The sequence below is a fragment of the Rutidosis leptorrhynchoides genome, chromosome 8 (genome assembly GCF_046630445.1).
Source record: "Rutidosis leptorrhynchoides isolate AG116_Rl617_1_P2 chromosome 8, CSIRO_AGI_Rlap_v1, whole genome shotgun sequence".
Lineage (NCBI taxonomy): Eukaryota > Viridiplantae > Streptophyta > Magnoliopsida > Asterales > Asteraceae > Rutidosis > Rutidosis leptorrhynchoides.
The window spans coordinates 348,461,457-348,483,851 of record NC_092340.1 but is presented as its reverse complement, the minus strand read 5'-3'; the positions used below and the strand labels follow the sequence as shown (position 1 = coordinate 348,483,851).

General features: G+C 35.9%; 3 protein-coding genes across 3 annotated transcripts; all 3 read left to right on the top strand.

The window, feature by feature from the left end:
- The first annotated feature begins 4,303 nt into the window (after positions 1 to 4,303).
- Positions 4,304 to 4,872, top strand: LOC139864594 (zinc finger BED domain-containing protein RICESLEEPER 2-like). The gene is made up of 2 exons (XM_071853174.1): positions 4,304 to 4,760; positions 4,865 to 4,872. The coding sequence occupies exons 1-2, from the start codon at positions 4,304 to 4,306 to the stop codon at positions 4,870 to 4,872; spliced, it is 465 nt and encodes a 154-aa protein (XP_071709275.1).
- Positions 4,873 to 15,892: 11,020 nt separating this feature from the next.
- On the top strand, positions 15,893 to 16,469 carry LOC139864593 (uncharacterized mitochondrial protein AtMg00810-like). Its single transcript, XM_071853173.1, has 2 exons — positions 15,893 to 16,046; positions 16,240 to 16,469. The coding sequence occupies exons 1-2, from the start codon at positions 15,893 to 15,895 to the stop codon at positions 16,467 to 16,469; spliced, it is 384 nt and encodes a 127-aa protein (XP_071709274.1).
- Positions 16,470 to 17,502: 1,033 nt separating this feature from the next.
- LOC139864592 (cell division control protein 48 homolog C-like) lies at positions 17,503 to 22,395 on the top strand. The gene is made up of 9 exons (XM_071853172.1): positions 17,503 to 18,142; positions 18,320 to 18,897; positions 19,034 to 19,186; positions 19,269 to 19,493; positions 19,802 to 19,867; positions 19,953 to 20,017; positions 20,103 to 20,304; positions 21,358 to 21,543; positions 22,272 to 22,395. Exons 1-9 carry the CDS (start codon positions 17,503 to 17,505, stop codon positions 22,326 to 22,328), a joined length of 2,172 nt encoding a protein of 723 aa, XP_071709273.1. The 3' UTR covers positions 22,329 to 22,395.

Below are 22,395 nucleotides of genomic sequence, written 5' to 3'. Positions count from 1 at the left end.
CACTACTTAATTCTTTTTTAAGTGTAGCTTTTAGTAAATGGATATGTCTCTTTTCTGGTTCTTGGTCAAATGGATCGATATATACCGACATACATATTTCTATAGGGTGGACAATTCCTAATATTTCCTTCCGTTTATTCTCGGGATCAAAGTTTTCACCTCTATTACCCAATTGGGTGAAATCCGAGGTGTCATTATCTATTATAGCTCGTAGTTCATCTTCGGTAGATGACTCTTCTATAGAGAATATTGGGTTGGAAGGTTGTGTAATGGTGAAGTTCGGTTTGGTCTCGGGGTTAAAATTTTCAACGTTATCGTTTTCCCAAGAGTACCAATTTGTCACCCTTATTTCTTCTTCATCATTCATTGATGGATTGATGATTTTGTCTGTAGAGGCTAATGTGTCGATATGTTGTGAAATTAGTAAGACTGAATAAAAAGTATCATCGGGATAGTTGGTGATTTCGGAGCTCTCGAATTCATCAAAATTTGATGATATGAGATTTTCTTGTACAATACTCCTCAGATCAACAGGTGTGTAGTCTGATAGAGTTTCAGCTTGCCGGTTTACAAACTCTCTCATTTGTTCATTTTGAGCATTGAGTTCTTCGAGTTTGATTTTCATATAATCTAAAGAATTTTCAGGCACATAATTTTCCTCGTCTTCTGGTTGTTGAGTTTGGATATATTCTTGGGAATAATCCCAATTTGAATTGTATTCTTCGTAATCGTTCCATTCAGGTTCCGTGGGTGCGTAATTTTCCATAGGAACGTAATAGTAACATTTCCATGTTGAGTGATAATCTCCACAAATTTCACAACCAGTTATTGTTTCGTCGTTCGTGATCCAAGATTGACCGAATGAATTGTTATCAACACTCGTTTGAGGGTATTGATTTAATTGATTTTGGAGTTCAAAAAGAGTTTCCAAGGCCCTGTTTTCAAAATTTTCCATTTTATTGCGATGGCCAAATTTTAGCTACAATGTGGTGCATTTACTAATTATCCTATTAGTTATAAAAATAGAAAAACTTATATAAGTTGTCCAATTAATAGACTTTTCTGCTTTTGCCCACGTTTCGAATAGCCAAAAGATGTAGCAGGGAGCCAGAACCCTTTAAATCGGAAGCTCACAACTCAGCCACTAACAAATCCAACTATTACTACGAAGCAGAAAATTGTCAACGTCCATTAATTTAACCACTTAAATAATTTTTCTTTCTGTTTGAGATATTAGATAAGAAATAGAGAAAATTTCTATGTCCTAAAAACTAAAGCGTCGAGAAATAAGAAAGAAAAAGAATGCGCGTCGAAAAACGTCGAAAAATAAAAATAAGAAAATAGCGCGTCGTAACTTAAAAAGGAATTAAAAACTAAGAATTAAAAGTTGCATTTAAAAATATTAAAGCTTAAAAGAAAAACTATATCCCAAATGGTAATAACTTAAAAAGGTACTAAAATATAAAAACGGTGTCGCAAAATTCTAAAGCACCTAAATCTTAGTCTAAAGAAAAAGCACTTAAGGGATTTTACGGCAAAGCCTAAAAATCTAGAAGTAAAAATAACTATGGTAAAAACTAAGTTTAAAACTAAATATGAGCTAAAAATACAAATATTACGCTAAAACGATTGAAAAGGAACAAAATATAAAAATATACAAAAAGTTGTAAAAAGTACAATTTTTATAAAAATATTATTTTTATATTATTTATTTAATTAAACTATTAATTTTACAATTTAATTAAACTAATTTAACTAAAATATAAATTAAATAAAACTTAAATTAAAATAAAACTTAATTATAATATTAATAATAATTAGGGTTAATAATAATAATAATAATTAATAATCCGTAATAAATGCTGAATTAGGGTTCTGTGTACCCGTGTCAGAGTGTCTCCGCGAGTCGCGGTAATAGATTAAGCAAACCCCGCGAGTCGCGGGGTTCCAAAATTCAACTCTGGTACAGTTTTTAATTTGACGTGTTTTTTTTTTTTTTTTTTTATTGTTTTTCTAAAAATATATTTATACAAATATATATTAAAAATATAGCGTTTCGCCAAGTTCCCCGGCAGCGGCGCCAAAAACTTGATGTGGTAGCGGAGGGGTACGTGATAGTACTATATTTTACTACGAAATACGTTACAAATTACACAAGTTTTAATTATTTATTTACAAAATGGATATACCTAAACCTTGCTACAACACTATAGGCAGTGTACCTAATCGTAGAGTAGTATAGTTTTTAGTAAGTCCGGTTCGTTCCACAGGGAGCGGGCTTATTGCACACTATATTTTTAAAAAACTATATTTGTACAAAATATATAAATATATATATAATAATATATAAAAGGGGGTTTACCGTTTAATGACCGGTTTGTCGATTTATATTTTAAGCGAAGCGTATAGTAAATGATGATATTTAAATAACAATAAAATAAATAACCATAATTAAAATGACAATAAATAAAAGTACGAGGAAATATGAAATAAAATATATTATGCTTATTTAAACTTCCGTAACCATGATGGTTGACGTGTTGATTTTAGTTTTATGCCCATGGGTTAATTGTCCTTTGTCCTGGATTATTTAATATGTCCGTCTGGTTTTCGTCCATAACAGTCCATCAGTCATAAATATAAAGTGCAAGTGTCCTCGTCAAATTATTATTATACCCGAAGTTAAATATTCCAACTAATTGGGGATTCGAATTGTAACAAGGTTTTAATACTTTGTTTAATGAATACACCAGGTTATCGACTGCGTGTAAACCAAGGTTTTACTACTTTGTTAACAATTACACCAATTACCCTTGAATGTAATTTCACCCCTGTTTTAATTATTCTAGTGGCTATTAATCCATTCCCGTGTCCGGTTAAATGAACGATTATTCGTACATATAAATACCCCGCCCATCGTGTCCGATTGAGTGTATATGGTAATTTATAGGGACGCCCAATTGTAGATCTTTATATTAACATTAACAAACTATCATTTAGTTAAACAAATATAAAGCCCATTAATAGCCCATAGTCTAATTTCCACAAGTGTCGTTCTTTTGTTCAAACCCCAATTATGGTACAAAGCCCAATTACCCAATTTTAGTAATTAGCCCAACATCATGATTACTTCGTTTTAAATAAGCATAATAATAACTTAAGTACGAGACATTAATTTAAAAAGGAGAACATAGCTTACATTGATTATTTATCGCGTAGTGTTACACGGACAGAGTTCCGACTTTAAAACCCCGTAAAAATAACTTTTACATAACCCAAACTAATCTAATATAACACTAATCTATACTATATATACATATATATATATTTATTTATATTATACTAGGGAGTATTATTATTATTATTTTTATTATATATTTTACATGCAGAACTCGAGAGCTTTTATAGCCAGAACTGAAATTCACTGCTCCGCGAGTCGCGGCCATTTTGGCCTTCCAGCTCCGCAAGTCGCGGAGGTTCCAAAACCAGCCCACAAGTTCAAGTTCCAAGGCTGCCGACGGTTTTTATTTAAATATATATAATATATAAATAATTTTTATAATTATTTATATATTATATTATATTTATATACATAGTAGACTCGTAATTTTTTTTCCCGTTGCGTCGAGCGTTGAGAGTTGGTTCATGTACCGGTTCCGGATTTTCGAACGTCCTTGCGTACGCTGAGATATTTTGTACTTTGCGTTTCGTAACTTGTACTCTTGTCATTTTTAGACGTTCCTTATCAATAAATTGAACCTTTTTAATTGTATCTTGTACTTTTGAGCTTTTTGGACCTTTGCGTCTTCAATTCGTTGTTTTCGCCTTTTGTCTTCGCACTTATTTAATATAAATGAATATTACATGAAAATGGAACAATTGCAACTGAAATCTTTACATATCGGAGGGATATTGATACTAAATATATGTTCATTTGGAGCACTATCAACTCTACTTGTGAATTAATTAATTGACAATTATTAGTGGTGTAATTGGATCTTGTTGGAAACCGTTAATCGTGTGAAAGTTTATAATAAAATAAATGATGTTTATTTTAATGTTAAGAAAAAATGTTTATTAATAAATAAAAATATGTTTATTTTTATGGTTCCGCTGTGTTTATAATATTTAAAGGTATACACGATTTTCCATCATTTCATATACTCTCAGCTTATTTGTATATATGTATTACATAACACTTTATCTAATAGAAAGATTATTTAATTTCATCGTAGGTTTGCATATATACCTCATCCACATTTTGCGAAACAACTTTGTAATGAGTTAGTTAATACAATGGTGCATGGAATGGGATATTGATAGGAAGTTATCTACTTTTACTGTTGATAATTGTTCAACAAATGATTTGATGTTAAAGTTACTTAAAGAAAAACTTTCAGGGGAGTATCTAATGTTGGAAGGGAGACTCTTACACATGAGATGTGTGGCACATATCTTAAATATAATTGTTAAAGACAGTTTAGTGGTGATAGGAGAGTCCATTGAAAAAATTCGAGATAGTGTAATGTACTGGAGAGCAACGGCTAAAAGGAGTGAAGAATTTGAAAAACAAGCTCGAAAACTTAAGGTTCTTGCAACTAAAAAGTTAGTTTGTTATTGCATAACAAGGTGGAACTCAATTTATATGATGTTGGATGTTGCTCTGGGTTACAAAGAAGTATTTTCAAACATGAAACTCAAAGCTAAAAATTATGTTTGTTTGCCATCAGACGGTGATTGGAAGTTAGCTGAAGATATATGTAAGAAATTGAAAATTTTCTATGAACTAATAGGATTTTTCTCAGGTACCGCGTATCCAACGGCTAATGACTTTTTTTCTAAGGTGTGTCAACTTAAAATTCAGTTGACTAATGTAGCAACCCGACAAAATCGTCATTGATGGCGCCGTCTACTTAGGTCCCGTTACGTGGTCATAAGTCTTTAAAATAACGTTTGACCAAAGTATGTCGCATTCATTTCAAATATAAAGATTGTTTCAAATTTTACAAGAATTGTTCAATCAAAAGTTACGTTACACGGTTATAAATACAAATGAAACATATGCGACACAGTTTTAAATAAAGTCAAAAGAAGCTCCATGTATGTATATATACTCGACATCCAATGCAAGTATCAAAATAATGAGCGGAAGCATGTATCACATATCGTTCAAAGACCTGAGAAAACATAGAATTTTGTCAACGAAAATGTTGGTGAAATCATAGGTTTAAGTAAGTAAGTGAGTAAATAAGTAAGTAAGGTGAATCACAAGATTTGCAAGATTGAAATAATAGTAATACATTCCAAAAGTAAATATTCACGAGCACCCAATTATCAAGGCTTAACTTTCCTTCCATAGAACCCCATCACAATAGTGTTAGAACATACACTGTTTCTTGAAAATACATTTCATTCGAATAACGGTAGCGAACCGTCCGAATGAGGGTTTGTCAAACCCATATGGATCCATACAACATAAGTTCTCGCTTACACCCGGCAAGTGTAACTAATGATAATCGAATTGAGGATTTTGTTCTAACTCGTATGTAGAATGTTTGTTTTCATACTTGTGTTCACTTAGTAAAACAAAACGTTTATGTTTTCTCATCCCAAATGTAAGTTTAAAAGAGTAAAAGTGGGACTATGATCTCACCTCGAGTGCAAGAGTAAAAAGATACTTTAACAAGTAACGTGCAAAGAACAAATGCTAGTCTTGACCTAAACAAGTAAGTTGTATCAATAACGGTAAACAAGGTTGGTCAAAGATGTTCAATTGGTCCTATGGCACATTAAGACTCGATTATGTAGCATGTAAATCAAATTGTCAAGTTTCATGCAAGATACAAGTATAGAAGCAAGTTAGAAAGGTTGCATAAGTATTTGGTTAAGTTTGACTAAAAGTCAAACTTGGGTCAGGTCAAAGTCAACGAAAAAGTCAACACGTTCTCGAACTATTTTTCTGAGGTTTTTAATCATATATGAGCATGTTAGAACAAGTTACATGTGAATCGGAGGTGCGTAGCATAGCAAACATTTTTCGTAAAAATGGCAAACCAAAACAGTCCCTGACAGTTCATCTGGACGGCGTCCAGATATGAAGGCCTGGACGGCATCCAAGAATCTAGACAGCGTCCAGATCAGTCTGCAGGCCCTGTTTTGCTGCAACAAACAAATGCACGAACCAAACTTCAAACATTCACAAATTATGATTCGCAAACCACCAAAACATGTATCTTATATCATCGGAAAGGTATTTTGATGAGGAAAATGACTAAACACATTTCATCAATCACTTTGACACTTACAACAACTAAAATCGCATTGAATGCTCAACATTTATTACATTCTAGTTCATAAATGCGGTTTGGTGATTCGGGAACTTACTACTTACATACAATATGCCGTTTCGTAGGTAATCAAGCATACAATCCAACTAAACACTTACCAACAACAATTCATGACATTCAATGCATCAAATGTTCACATTTAGTTCTATCAAACCCTAACCAACATCACCAAAATCAATAATCAAGTTTATGAAGTTTTCTAAAACAACCTACACATCAAATTGAAGCTAGTGATACTAGTAACACAATTAAAACATGAACTTTTAACATCTAACAACTTTTAAGCAACTAAATCTCAAGAACAACACACCAAAATTTAAGTTCATGCTAGTTACTTCAAAACAACAAGATCAAGCATACAAATCATGTATTCATGTTAGACTTGAGCCATAGACACTAATTAACACTTTTATAAGTTAAAAACACCAAGAACAAGAAATTTAGTAATTTTAGAAAATTACCCAAATGAGATGAAATTGGTATCAAGTTGTAGAGGATGAAGAGAGGATTCCAAATATGTAATTTGTTTTGATGTTAGCCTCCAAAATCGAATTTAGATGATGAATTAAGGATTTGAAAGTTGAGAGAAAATAATGGAAGTATGAAAGAAAGAAGGAGATGAATGAGTGGAGGTGGTGAATGTTGACCATTTGACCTAGTCAAAACTTTGGCCATTTGGCAACATTGGTCCCTCAAGTTTGTAGTCGGGTGCGGGAATTAACCGAACGAATTATTTTGAATTACACGAGAGTACGGGAGATGTTATAATCCGATAACGAAAATATTAAGAATGTTAGCTAACGGGGGATACGAATCTAGATACGAAGGATATTATTAAAATAAAAAGACGGGCGTTAAAATAATTTAATGGAAAAATGCGGGATGTTACATTACCCATACCTTAAAAGAAATTTCGTCCCGAAATTTAGTGGGAAGTAATAGTCGATGTCTCTTACTCGGGACCTTGTGTTGTCCAATCTATGAATAAGTGAAGATACGTCCTTGGGCATTTCCACGAATCTGGATAGTCGGGGTTTTACGTTGTATTAAGGCTTGGTTTTACGATCCACAATTTCAACAGGTCTTTCTACGAAGAGGAGTTTGTCATCGATAGTAAGTTTATCTAGAATGGTAGTACATTCCTGTTCCGCAGGACACGTCTCTAAGTTTGTTACATGGAACGTAGGGTAAACGGAAACTTAATTGAGTCGGAAGTTCTAAACGGTAGGAAGCGGTTCCAATACGCCCCAAGATTTCAAAAGAATCAATATTGCGGATATAACTTTCCTCGATTTCCCGAAATGGATTACACCTTTCCAAGGTGCGGTTTTTCAATATTACACGGTTACTGACTTGGAATTCGGAAGGTTTACGCCTAACATCGGCATAGTCCTTTTGGCGACTACGGGCCGTCTTGAGCCCTTCTAGGACTTGAACTATCTCAACAGTTGTCTCTTGAATAAGTTCGGATCCTGTGATTTGCTTGTCACCCACTTCGGTCCAACGAATAGGAGAACGACATTTGCGGTTATATAAAGTTTCAAAAAGTGCGCGTTAACACACGAGTGGTAACTACTATTGTAAGAGGGATCAACTAAAGGCGATAATACAAGTTTGTAACATGTTCCAAGATGTAAACCGTTCGTTTGCTTGGTTCGTCCGTTTGTAGAATATACGCGGTACTCATGTCTAAACGTGTTCCTAAGGCTTCTTGTAAACTAGATGTGTAACGAGTATTTCAATCCGGGATAATTGACAATGGTACACCGTGTTGGAATAGAATTTCTTAAGATATGTTTGAACAAGTTAGTTAGGGCTCGAAAGCGTTCGTTGGAACAGGTTTCTTATCAGCTACTGAAAAACGTTCGTCAGGGCTAGTCCCCCTCGTGGTGAATACTAGTAATACGTGAAGAGTCTCTCTCTCCATTGAGCATTTATATAAAAGGTTTCCTTATACTGAAGTACGAGCGAAAAGATAGGAGTGAAATGAGAACTTAGAATAGGATGAGTTTATACCTTGAGGTAGCCATATCGCGCATCTAGTGGCCAAATGTTAAGATTTGGTGGGAAACGAGATAGTACACATAGTTGTATAGTTCGGGGTTGAGTAGTAGATGGCCAATTATCAGAATCATAAGGACGATAAGTCAAAGAAAAAAGAGGTATCCTTGGATTGTGTGTTATCTTGGGTCCCAGTAATATCAGACGGTCATAGTGAAATAACAGTGTTATGTAACGTGGTGCGTGGTGATGAGAAGATTGATCGGATTCATAATTAAGTATTCAAATTCTTCGTGAAAACTAACGAATCTCATTTTCCATGATTTCGAGTAGAGAGAGTATGCCTTTCAGGCATTCAAGTAGAAATATTTCCATATTTGGGTTCCATCTTGTGCTACACAAATTTAGCTAGTAAGGTTGGTATGAAAAATCACGTTCAAGGCTTGAACACGGAGAGGTTTAAATTTTTCCCTTAGTGAGTTAACGAGGTTAAAGGTCATGCAACACTAGAAAAAGTCGGAAATGAATCTTCGGTAATAACCGGCGAGATCTAAGATTTTACAAATACAAGATAGAGTCATGAGGGTTTCCCGATTACGTGTGGCTTCGATTGTGAGATTTTATTGTAATACCTTGACCACTAACAACATGGTCTAGGAATTGAACTTCGTTTAACCAAAATTCTCACTTGGAGAATTCGGTATAGAGTTGCTCCTTTCTCGAGAGTTCGAGCGTAAGACGAAGACGTTGTTCGTTTTCTTGTTTACTTGAATAGGTTTAGACATCATTTGTAAATACGATAATGGATTTGTCTAGATAAGTCTGCATACGCGGTTCAGGAGGTCTATGAATACGGACGGAGCCTTAGTTAAACTGAACGATATTAAAAGAAAATTATAACTATCGTAGTGAGTTCGGGAAGCGGTTTTGGAGACATCATCTCCCTTAACCCTCAATTGATGATAACCAGGATGGAGATCGATTTGGAATACACACGAGATCCTTGTACTTGATCAAGAGGTCACTGATACGGGGAAAAAGGATATTGGTTCTTAACCGGAAATTATTTAGTTCATGATAATCAATACATATATGTGGGGAAACATTTCTTCTTAACGAATAGATTTCGAGCTCCTTAATTCTATAGACATCAAGTCAGTTTCTAACTTCTTACTCAAAAGTTTAACGTACACCCTCCTATAAAAATTGGTTGGCACACAATAGTTTCCGTTGGTCACTTAAATGGCGTAAGTAATATCTAGGGGGAGTGGTGGAGTGCAAAGAGTAGGCTCCAAAGCCTTGGATACAAAACATTTATCGACACCCGAATCGGATAAACATGAAACATAAGAGTTGTTGAGAAGAAACGTACCCGTAACTAATTGTCATTCCGGGCATCCTAGGTGTTAATGTTGAAAGCTCATTCACGTACATTGGGGTTGGCGTTCTTCTTGGGACATGCATTCTTAAGGTGACCCAGTTGGCCACATTCGAAACAAGCACCTCTTCTGCGTGCACTGGGCACCTTTTTAGCGACGGGGGCGGCACCTTTACAACCATGGGCCACATGGCCACTTCTTTGACACTTGATGCAAAATGGTTTGCCACATTTTCCATAATGATGTTTGTGGCACTTGTTGCAAAAAGGTCAAGTTCCGGCATAACTTTTCCTGCCGCCGGGGGTGAAAGGCTTCTTGGTGAAGTCGTTGTGGTTGTGGTTGCTTGATGGAGAGGCTTCCCGTTTTCTTTTGTTGTTGCCCGGTTGGGCCTCGGCCGTTGGTGCCGGCGCTTCAATTTCGTCCACCGTTTTTATAAATCGGCGGGCTATCATCACAGCCTCTTGTAGGTCGGCGGGTCTTGATGGCATTACCCCGTGTGGAATGCTCTTAGGGAGGCCATCCATGTAAAACTCAACTCCTTGGGGCCCGGGAGCCCGGAGGTTTGGACAAATTGAGGTTAGTTCGGAAAACCGTTGATTATAAGCTTCGAGGTCATCTCGGGCTATTTTTAAATTTCTTGGCCCATGTTCGAGCCTTCGAGTCTCTTCGCGCGAGAAGTATTCGGTGATCATTCTTTCTCTTAATTCGGTCCAAGAGAGTGTAAGGGCTTCATCGATACCCACCGATTGTACATATGTGTTCCACTATGAGAGAGCAATACCGGTGAGAGTGAGGGTGGAAAACTTGACCTTATCTTGGTCCCAACAACCGCTTATGCTAAAAACGGCTTCCATTTGTTCGAACCATCAGGTGAGAGCAACCGGTCCCCCGGTTCCATCGAAAGTGGGAGGGTTGTACTTCATGAAGTTTTTGTCGGAGCACCCCTCGTTTGAATTACCGGCCCCATGTTTGTTGTTGTTGTTGTTAGAGAAGTGACCGGACACGGCCTCTCCCACGGCGGTGGCTATCATTCGTTGAAGAGCTTGTTCGAGAGTTTCAGGAGGAGTATTGTGTTGACCTTGGTGAGCCATCGTTCCTTCATGACACAAAGATATCGTTGATTAGTATTCTCAATAATACTAACCGTGATATGAAATAAGGATAGAGAGAAAATTTTCCTTGACTCGCCTTAAATTCTTTATGTCATAATGTTGGAATGTCCACATGAATCACCATAATATAATCCCGGAAATTATATTATCCTAATTCACGTGTGTATTTAACATTGTTTCATAAAGTCAAGGTGGTGCGAAAATCAAATTAAATAACGTGCGATTAAGATGAAATAGAGTTAGATGTGAATAGATGAGTTCGAGTATAAATGCACAATTAGTCAAGTAATTCCTACTTCAAGTCTATATGCCGGTTGTAGTCTAGATTCACTAATGTACCCTATGACTCGGGGTCGACACCAATGAACTCTAAATCCCTTCAACCAATGCTCTGATACCATCTATAGCGACCCGACAAAATCATCATTGACGGCGCCGTCAACTTAGGTCCCGTTACGTGGTCATAAGTCTTTAAAATAACGTTTGACCAAAGTATGTCGCATTCATTTCAAATGTAAAGATTGTTTCAAAGTTTACAAGAATTGTTTAACCAAAAGTTACGTTACAAGGTTATAAATACAAATGAAACCTATGCGACACAGTTTTAAATAAAGTCAAAAGATGCTCCATGTATGCATATATACTCGACATCCAATGCAAGTATCAAAATAATGAGCGAAAGCATGTATCACATATCATTCAAAGACCTGAGAAAACATAGAATTCTGTCAACGAAAACGTTGGTGAAATCATAGGTTTAAGTAAGTAAGTGAGTAAATAAGTAAGTAAGTTGAATCACAAGATTTGCAAGATTGAAATAATAGTAATACATTCCAAAAGTTAATATTCACGAGCACCCAATTATCAAGGCTTAACTTTCCTTCCATAGAACCCCGTCACAATAGTGTTAGAACATACACTGTTTCTCGAAAATACATTTCATCCGAATAACGGTAGCGAACCGTCCGAATGAGGGTTTGTCAAACCCATATGGATCCATACAACATAAGTTCTCGCTTACACCCGGCAAGTGTAACTAATGATAATCGAATTGAGGATTTTGTTCTAACTCGTATGTAGAATGTTTGTTTTCATACTTGTGTTCACTTAGTAAAACAAAACGTTTATGTTTTCTCATCCCAAATGTAAGTTTAAAAGAGTAAAAGTGGGACTATGATCTCACCTCGAGTGCAAGAGTAAAAAGATACTTCAACAAGTAACGTGCAAAGAACAAATGCTAGTCTTGACCTAAATAAGTAAGTTGTATCAATAACGGTAAACACGGTTGGTCAAAGATGTTCAATTAGTCCTATGGCTCATTAAGACTCGATTATGTAGCATGTAAATCAAATTTTCAAGTTTCATGCAAGATACAAGTATAGAAGCAAGTTAGAAAGGTTGCATAAGTATTTGGTTAAGTTTGACTAAAAGTCAAACTTGGGTCGGGTCAAAGTCAACGAAAAAGTCAACACGTTCGGGTCAGGTCTCGAACTATTTTTATGAGGTTTTTAATCATATATGAGCATATTAGAACAAGTTACATGTGAATCGGAGGTGCGTAGCATAGAAAACATTTTTCGTAAAAATGGCAAACCAAAACAGTCCCTAGCAGTTCATCTGGACGGCGTCCAGATTTGCTGGACGGCGTCCAGATGTGAAGGCCTGGACGGTGTCCAAGAATCTGGATGGCGTCCAGATCAGTATGCAGGCCCTGTTTTGCTGCAACAAACAAATGCACGAACCAAACTTCAAACATTCACAAATTATGATTCGCAAACCACCAAAACATGTATCTTATATCATCGGAAAGGTATTTTGACGAGGAAAATGACTAAACACATTTCATCAATCACTTTGACATTTACAATAACTAAAATCACATTGAATGCTCAACATTTATTACATTCTAGTTCATAAATGCGGTTTGGTGATTCGGGAACTTACTACCTACATACAATACGCCGTTTCGTAGGTAATCAAGCATACAATCCAACTAAACACTTACCAACAACAATTCATGGTATTCAATGCATCAAATGTTCACATTTAGTTCTATCAAACCTTAACCAACATCACCAAAATCAATAATCAAGTTTATGAAGTTTTCTAAAACAACCTACACATCAAATTGAAGCTAGTGATACTAGTAACACAATTAAAACATGAACTTTTAACATCTAACAACTTTTAAGTAACTAAATCTCAAGAACAACACACCAAAATTTAAGTTCATGCTAGTTACTTCAAAACAACAAGATCGAGCATACAAATCATATATTCATGTTAGACTTGAACCATAGACACTAATTAACACTTTTATAAGTTAAAAACACCAAGAACAAGAAATCTAGTGATTTTAGAAAGTTACCCAAATGAGATGAAATTGGTATCAAGTTGTAGAGGATGAAGAGAGGATTCCAAATATGTAATTTGTTTTGATGTTAGCCTCCAAAATCGAATTTAGATGATGAATTAAGGATTTGAAAGTTGAGAGAAAATAATGGAAGTATGAAAGAAAGAATGAGATGAATGAGTGGAGGTGGTGAATGTTGACCATTTGACCTAGTCAAAACTTTGGCCATTTGGCAACATTGGTCCCTCAAGTTTGTAGTCGGGTGCGGGAATTAACCGAATGAATTATTTTGAATTACACGAGAGTACGGGAGACGTTATAATCCGATAACGAAAATATTAAGAATGTTAGCTAACGGAGGATACGAATCTAGATACGAAGGATATTATTAAAATAAAAAGACGGGCGTTAAAATAATTTAACGGAAAAATACGGGATGTTACAACTAACTGGTTAAGTGAAGATGACGCCATCATATCTTCAATGGCAAATTCTATGTTGGAAAAATTTAACAACTATTTGTTAGAACTTAATGATGTTATGGTTGTGGTTTCTTTTCTTGATCCGAGATACAAGTTGAAAATGGTGGGAGTATTTTTTGCAATCATATATGCTCCACTTGGTGATGAAGAAGTAAAAGCTTCCGTAAAAAGAGTAGATTATCTTTGTTATGCGTTGTTCGTGGATTATGCAAAGATTAAAAGTGTTGTAAATGATGGAGAGACTTCTGCTATTTCAACCACTAACGGTGTTGATTTCGATGATCCATTGTCACAATATGGTGAATATGTTAAAGGAAAACAAGCTTCCATTCCAACTCTTGAAAGATCGGGATATGATAAGTGTAAGAATGAACCGGTTAAGTCTAGGACACCCGACTTTGATGTGTTGGCGTGGTGGAAGGTAAATGCACGAGATTTTCCTAATTTAGCTTTAATTGATTGGGATGTTATTGCTATCCCAGTATCTACAGTTGCATCAGAATCGGCCTTCAGCACCAGTGGTCGATTTGTTGGCCCACATCGTAGTCGACTACATCCAAATACGTTGGAAGCGTTAATGTGTGCAAAAGATTGGTTAGGGTCTCAAATTAAAGGTAGTCTCTTACTATGCTTATTTTTCTTAAATTTTTTAGTAAACTAATCTTATGTTCGTTCTACTTGTTATGTATTAGAATCATGCTCAAATGGACATGCAAATTGTTGTACTTTTTATGATAGTTTGGAGGAAGATGGTGAAGATGTACGGAAATATATTTTTAATGTTTAAGATATGAATAATATGTATATTATTTATTTATGTACTAACTATAATAAGATAACTTTTGTTTCATGATTACAGGTCGTTGTAGATCTCACATAGTGGAATGCCGAATGCTATATTGGTGATGATAAAGAACACAGACAACATGAAGATGTGTTATTTGAATCTAAGCAATTATTTTATGTTTTCACATTTTAATGTATCATGGGCATGAACATGAGTATGTGGTTGGTTGTTGTTTTTGATACTTTGAATTATTTAATGGTACTTATTTCTGCGTCCTTATATTACTTTGTTGTGCATTCATATGTATTTCATGAAAAAGATCCGCGGAAAAATCTGTTACCTGCGGCTATCCGCGGGTACGGGCATGGATCTAAAAATAAACTCGTCAAGAAAGATCCGCGGGTTAACAGATTCAAAAAAAACCGCAGGTACGAATGATGGATCTAATGGATCCGCGCCCATGACCTGCGGGTGCCATCCCTATTATTAATGGAACCCGCTACTTTAGAACCCAAACATCCCAACGACACCGAATTCATTTGATAATCAATATCCTTTTAATCCAACTTAAGTTCCACAAACTCAATTTGGAACCCATCCAAGAGCCGATTCATACCATGTGTGGTTAGCGTGAAAAAAACAATGAACCAAGAATTAGAAGACGTTACCTCTTCTCAAGATGAAGTTCCTACACATACATCGAGAGGACAACGATCTAATAAAGGACAAGATAAGATGGTCGGGGGAGACAAGTCATCACGGCGAACTAAATAATAATGTATCCATATGTAAACTGGTGGACCGCTATAATGAGCTACGCCTTACACAAAGTTGAATACTCGTTTCGGAAGATTCAAGATAAGGCAATGCAATAACCGGTGTTATAAATATTAGGTCTAGTTTAGGGGCTCAAAAGTTCCTAACAAACCATATCAAAACTATCTTTACTATTTCAATAATAACAAAACGACTATCGCATTTAATGATATAATAGTATTTAGTGATACACCTATCGAATCCCTATATGAAATACGTAACTCTTCGGAAGGAAAAAGATCTAGGTACGGAAAACGACACTTGTATGGTTTGGATACCGTTCTCAACCATGTTTTCGCCAACAATTGCAAAACCCTCGGAGGATTAAGTAATCAGCGTACGATGTACAGAGATAATGTCAGGCTACAAGCAATGCGTAAGCCTTAAGGATGTGTTACAATTAAGCATTGTACATTACATAACAGTGAGTATACGCCAGAGACATGCCACATAAGCCCGACATATTGGCCCTAAAAGGTTTGGGCCTAATTCGTAGACCCATTATAGTACAAACTCTAATACTTTCCTATTAATAGTACCATGCTCCTATCATTTAACACACACTTAATAGTCCTTTATTAACACATACTTAATGTTACAAGCACTCCTACTAGGATGTTTCTCTCCCAGAAGAAGTATGCTATCGAGATACTTGAGCGTGCTGACATGTTAAACTGCAAACCTTGCAGGACACCAGTTGAAACTGAGTCTAAACTCGGGGGCAATGGCCCAACTATATCTAACTCTACTTTGTATCGCAGCCTTGCATGTGCTCTTAAGTACCTCATATTTACACGTCCCGACATATCTTATGATGTTCAGCAGATCTGTCTTTTCATGCACGATCCGCATGAGCCCCATTTCTCTGCTCTCTAACGAATTTTCCGATACATTCGGGGGACACTCGATCTAGGGGCTTCAGTTGTTTGCTTCATCTAATTCTTCTCCCGTGACATATTCAGATGTTAATTGGGCAAGATGCCCCACCACTCGAAGATCTACTTCTGGTAACTGTGTTTTTCTTGGTAACAACCTGTTATCTTGGTCTTCGAAGCGTCAACACACACCCTCCAGATCCAGTGCGGAAGTGGAGTATCGTGGTGTTGCCAACGCAGTTGCCGAAACATGTTGGTTACGCAACCTTCTTCGCGAGCTTCACCGCCCGTTGTTCTCTGCCACTCTCGTCTATTGAAATAATGTGAGTGATGTTTATCTTTCGTCCAACCCACTACAACACTAGCAGACGAAACACATTGAGATTGATATTTACTTTGTTCGAGACCTTGTTGCTACACAAGTTCGTGTTCTTCATCTTCTATCACGGTACCAATATGCATATATCTTCACAAAAGGCTTGCCGTCTGCTTTATTTGAAGAATTTAGTGACAGTTTGATCGTCCGTTCTTCTCTCGATCCAACTGCGGGGGATGTTAAGAGACTTTTGACATGCCTCATATATTTAATGTTAGCCCTTTGAGTTCTATTAGAATTTATGCTTGTGTTTTGGTTTGCTCTAGTTTTATGTACATATATCTTGTATATCTTTTAGTTGAGCATCAATAAAAATTACAAAGTTCATCCTTCAATATTGCTTATTTTCACTATGAATATGAAAACGATTGATCCTTTAAAGAAATCATTTTGTGATTTATCGTATTTTGATCTAATGTTCTACACTTTTTTAGTCAAAATATCTCTCATTCCATATTGGAATAAACATCCCAGAAAATATAGTACTCGGTAGTTTCACCTGGTTTTCTTTTCGGTTCTAAGAAAATATATTTAAAGAATGAAATTAAATATATTTGTATGTATTGGTTTGAGTTGAGGTGCCTAGTGGGCTGAATCATATAAAATACTGAACCGTAAATTATCATAAGCTTTGGGCCTAGTATGAGAAAAAATAGTCATGGGCCTACATAGGATAAGAGATTATGGTCTTTTTTACATAATCACTTGATTTAAGATACTGTAATAAATTAAATAAACTTTTTCTGGACTTGGAGACCAAGTTTTGTTACAAGTAGTTTCTCTTTTCTCGTGATTAAATTACTCATAAACCCGGCCAACGCAAAATTCATTTTTCATCCACGCCGCCGCCGCCGCCACTTCTGCCGCCGCAAGGAAGAATGCGAAATTACAGAAGGTCGCCGAGGAATACCGAAAAGTTCAAAAGAATTTTACGTGAACGTATAAAAGAAACCTACCGGCAGGACAACTCAACTATGTCCATTGACGAGCTTGCTAAGCTTGCTGTCCGTGTTCGTGACAAATACACTGATTATCGTCGCATTCAAATTCAACCTTTCACTAATATGGTAAGAAAAAACCTTGGATCCCTCCAAAACAACATCGTTATCCACAAAAACGGCAAACATATTACAAATTCTCATAGTGATGACCATGATTCCACGCCGGATGATTCCACGTCGGATGATTCGAAGTCCGAATTGGAAGAAAATTCATGCGTGGTTTCAAAAATGGGTGAGGATGATACGAACAGTCCAAAAACGGTTATTGAGGAGCCTAAAAATGTGGAGGTAGAAGTGGTTACGGATAGTAGTAATAAAACAAGTGCGAAAACGAAGAAAAGAAAATTGAATGATGATGGTGATGAACAGGGTAAGGTAATGTTCAAGGATTTGGGTGGAATTGATGATTTGTTACAAGAGCTGAAATTTGAAGTGATTGTTTCTTTAAGACAACCGACTCTGGATCAATATTTTCCAGTGGATCCAGTTTCTGGGATTTTGTTGCACGGCCCGCCCGGGTGTGGGAAGACCTGTCTCGCTCGTGCTATTGCTAACGAGGCTGATGTTCCGTTTCATATGGTTTCAGCTACTGAGCTGGTTTCTGGTATTTCAGGTATTGCATTTTAACCATATGATCCGTACAAGTTGCTTCTGAATATTTTTATGAATAATGATTAAAAAAAATTCGTGCCAATGTTGCATGTTTTGATGCAACACAATTATGTATGTTTTTCTCGTAGGGAATTCATAACTTTACCGAAATAATTATAGTATATTACATATTTTACAGGTGCATCAGAAGAGAGTATACGAGAACTGTTTGCAGAAGCTTATAGAAGTGCACCATCAATAGTTTTCATTGATGAGACTGATGCAATTGCCTCAAAAAGAGAGAATCAACATAGGGAGATGGAAAAACGAATTGTGACACAGTTGATGACATGTATGGATGAATCACACAAACCAGATGACAAATATGTGTTGGTGATTGGTGCTACTAATAGACCCGATACGATTGACCCAGCACTAAGAAGGTCTGGACGGTTTGACCGAGAGTACCTTTTAGGTCTTCCGAACGAAAATGCTAGAGAAAAGATTCTTTCTGTTCTGACACGAAAATTAAAAGTCAAAGGTGCTTTGGATCTGGTCAAACTGTCCAGGGCAACTGCAGGTTTTGTTGGAGCTGATTTAAAGGATTTGGTTAATACAGCTTGTAGGGTTGCTAAAAGGAGATTTGTGAATTGGAAAAAGTCGGAATTTTTTAAAGAAAATAATACAGATACAGATGGAAAAAATTGGTTGAGGAAGAAATGGACAACTGAAGAGTTTGAAAAATTTGAACTTAGCATCACAATGTCTGATTTTGAGGTAATAAGATCCAGTCGATGTCTACTTTTTCAGCAAGTTCGTTTAATCCTTTATGTTAAATGTTAATGACCTTATTTATTATTTTTATTATTGTTAATTTGTTTATCTTTTTCCCATTTGTCTTGACATATTCCAGGTAGCATTAAAACAGGTTCAACCTTCTCTTAAAAGAGAAGGATTCTCTAGCATTCCAAATGTTAAATGGGAAGACGTTGGTGGTTATGGTGAGTTGAAAGAGGAGTTTAACCGACATATCGTTAGGCGAGTAAAATATCCAAACGCATTCAAGGTAACTCCTTGTGATATACAATGTGGTTGTCATGTTATTAAATAAAGGAACTAAATAATATTGTTTAAAAACTTATTCTTAGGGACACAACAGAGTTAAACGACAGACAGGGTTTTTACTTTATGGACCTCCTGGTTGTGGAAAAAGTTTGATTGCTAAAGCTGTTGCTAATGAAGTAGGAGCAAGTTTCATACACATAAAGGGTTCTGAGCTTTTGAACAAGTATGTTGGTGAGAGTGAAAAGGCAATACAGAAATTATTTAATCGTGCAAGGACGTGTGCTCCGTGCATACTCTTTCTTGATGAGGTTTGCATCCTCTTAAAACTGGTTATACTAATTTTCATTTTCCTATAATCAGTCACTTCTAAAAAAATTACTTCTATTTTGTATTAAGTGTTGTTTCCATATGCCTCTGTTTGGGAAGGGTCTCTGTTTATATGTCTCATAAAACACAGACAATTTTTCAGATTAAGTGACAAACAAATAACAATTTTACTTACTGGATTAAAAGCTGTACATAAAACCATTAACTGGAAAGTATACAAATTATTAAGCTAAAACTAGAATCAAAAAGGCGAATTTAAACTCAATACTAAACTTGTTGGAAAATTCAGGTAGAAGGTCTGACAACAAAGCGTGGAAATGAAGGTGGATGGGTTGTTCAGCGAACACTAAATCAGGTAACAAAAACTACAAAATAGTTAATCGTACCTTCATACTTAATGTACTTCTACCCGAGCGATAAAAGCCCTTTATTACATGCAGTTGTTGATAGAGTTAGATGGTGGTGATGAGAACAAGGGGGTTTACGTAATTGGTGCCACCAATAGGTATAAAACAATATTCATCATCATTAAATTCCATGTTACTACCATATAATTAATATTTATTGATTTTACTGGATGATTATTCTAGGCCAGATGAGATGGATCCAGCAGTCTTACGGTCCGGAAGACTTGGGAAACGTCTGTATGTACCTCTGCCAACTCCAGATGAGCGTGGGTTGATTTTAAAGGCTCTTTCTACAAAGATGCAACTAAATACTGATGTCGACTTGATTGCTTTGGGGAAGAGTGATGCTTGTCACAATTTTAGTGGAGCCGATCTTTTAAATTTGGTATGTGTTATTTCTAATAAAAAAATTTATAACAAATCAGAGTAACAAAGACAAGAAAAATGTCTCACTATACAAGTAGGCAATACACAGTATGTTAATTAGTAGCGAGTAAACCATCCGGGCATAGCCTGGATGGCCACTGAGCTATCCCCATGATAGCATCCACCCGGGTTCGAGTTTGAGTCCCGCCTCGGCTTGTTCAAAAAGGGAGATGACTGGAGGGATGTCGAAAGACAATTCACCCGGTAGCGGGTCTAGCACTCAGCGGGCTCGTTCCCCCAGGTTTACCCTCTGCGGGGGAGTCAAAGATTCGTTCGTAGGGGGGTTCCTGAGTAACCAAAAAAAAAAAAAAAAAAAAAATAGTAGCGAGTAGCATAAAATGACTAATACGAATTTACACTAAAGAATGTGATCAACCGTTTGACCCAATTGGCCATTTTTCTTTGGCTCTATATATTGAGGCAACAGCAAGCATCGATTTATTGGCGACTTAACTGACTCTTAGAGCCTAAATTAAATTTCAGGCATGATTTAAAATCCATGGAAATTTGATTTTACTATTTTCATGGCGTCTCAATTTTATTTTTATTTTTAATTTATTTGTTTTTTTTTCAAAATTTTACTAATTATTGGCCGGAGGTCCACTCGGAAGCAATATCTCTATCCGTTAAATAGAGAGAGGGATGACTTTCTTTTGAGAGTGTTTTTCACTCTGGGTGGAGAAATGACTTGTCTTTATTCTCGCATAGGGGAAGGATTGTCTACATCTGACCTCCCCCATACACTACTTATGTGGTATTGGGTTTTGTCGTTGTTGTTGTTGTTGTTGTTGTTGTTGTTGTTGTTGTTGTTGTTGTTGTTGTTGTTGTTGTTGTTGTTGTTGTGTAACCTACTAAGTATAGAATCTAACTTGAGTTATCTGTTTATTACGGAAATGGGTTAAATTTGCCACCCCTATCCTAACCAGTACAATGTCAAGTTTTAAATGTGCTGTGGATGAGGCTAATTCATGAATCTGTAGGATAGTATTTTGAGCTTATGTCCCTATTACAGATAAATGAAGCTGACACGATTGCTGCCGATGAGGAATTTAGAAAATTTGAACTCACAAATTCTGCTGCTAATGAAGGAATACCGATGATGTCATCATCAGAAAGCTCTTTATGTGACATGCCACTTGTGATTAAAAGACATTTCGAACAAGCACTGGAATGTATCTCCCCTACCGTTTCAGATGAGGTATGATTTAACCTTTGTTTATGAGATTCTCCTAATATACATCGTGATCGTAGCTGGCAAAATGAGTGGACTGAGTTGGTTAGTAGCAGGCCAAAATGGATATTAAAATAATACCAGACCTATTGACTTAAGCACTTTATTGCTAAGTTGTAATAATAATACAAAGTAACTAATGTAGTTTGTTAGTTTTTAGTTTCGGTTGGGCTTGATAGTAAATAGCGGGTGCTTGTAGTAGGTTCGAAGAGTTTTGTTTTCTGGTCTCAAGCCTAGCCTCTGTATTCTCGTTTGGTTCTTTCATTTTTCAATGAAAGAGCTTTGGCTATATAGTTTTCGTTATTTTTTCCCAAAAAAAAAAAAAAAAAAAAAAACAGGAAGTTACTAATGTATTAATTAAGATTATAAAAACAATTCTGATGAATTAATAATTTGGTTCTTATAATTAGAAGTGAATGAGTTTGTAACCTTTATAAGACATTTTGGAGACTTTTGACCCAGTTGACTTGTTTGGACTTTGATTTTTGTGCCAACATTTTGAAGTTCACTTATCTGACCCATTGGGAAGATAAAATGCAACCCAAGATGACCCATTTTCAGACAAATCGGCTGAAATCATATGTTCGTGTCCATATATTATGCAGCTAGTCATTGTTTTGTTTACAACAATTAATGACAGTAGAAGAACATTATTAACACTACAATGGCTTTTATTCTATGCTATTTTATTGCAGGAAATACAAATTTATAATTGTCTGCAAAAAGAGTTCAGTCCGAAGCATCGTACGTGAACGTTGATTTCTAGGCTTATCCACTTTAATTGCTCTTAAGAAATCTAGCAATTTGTTATTTTGGTTA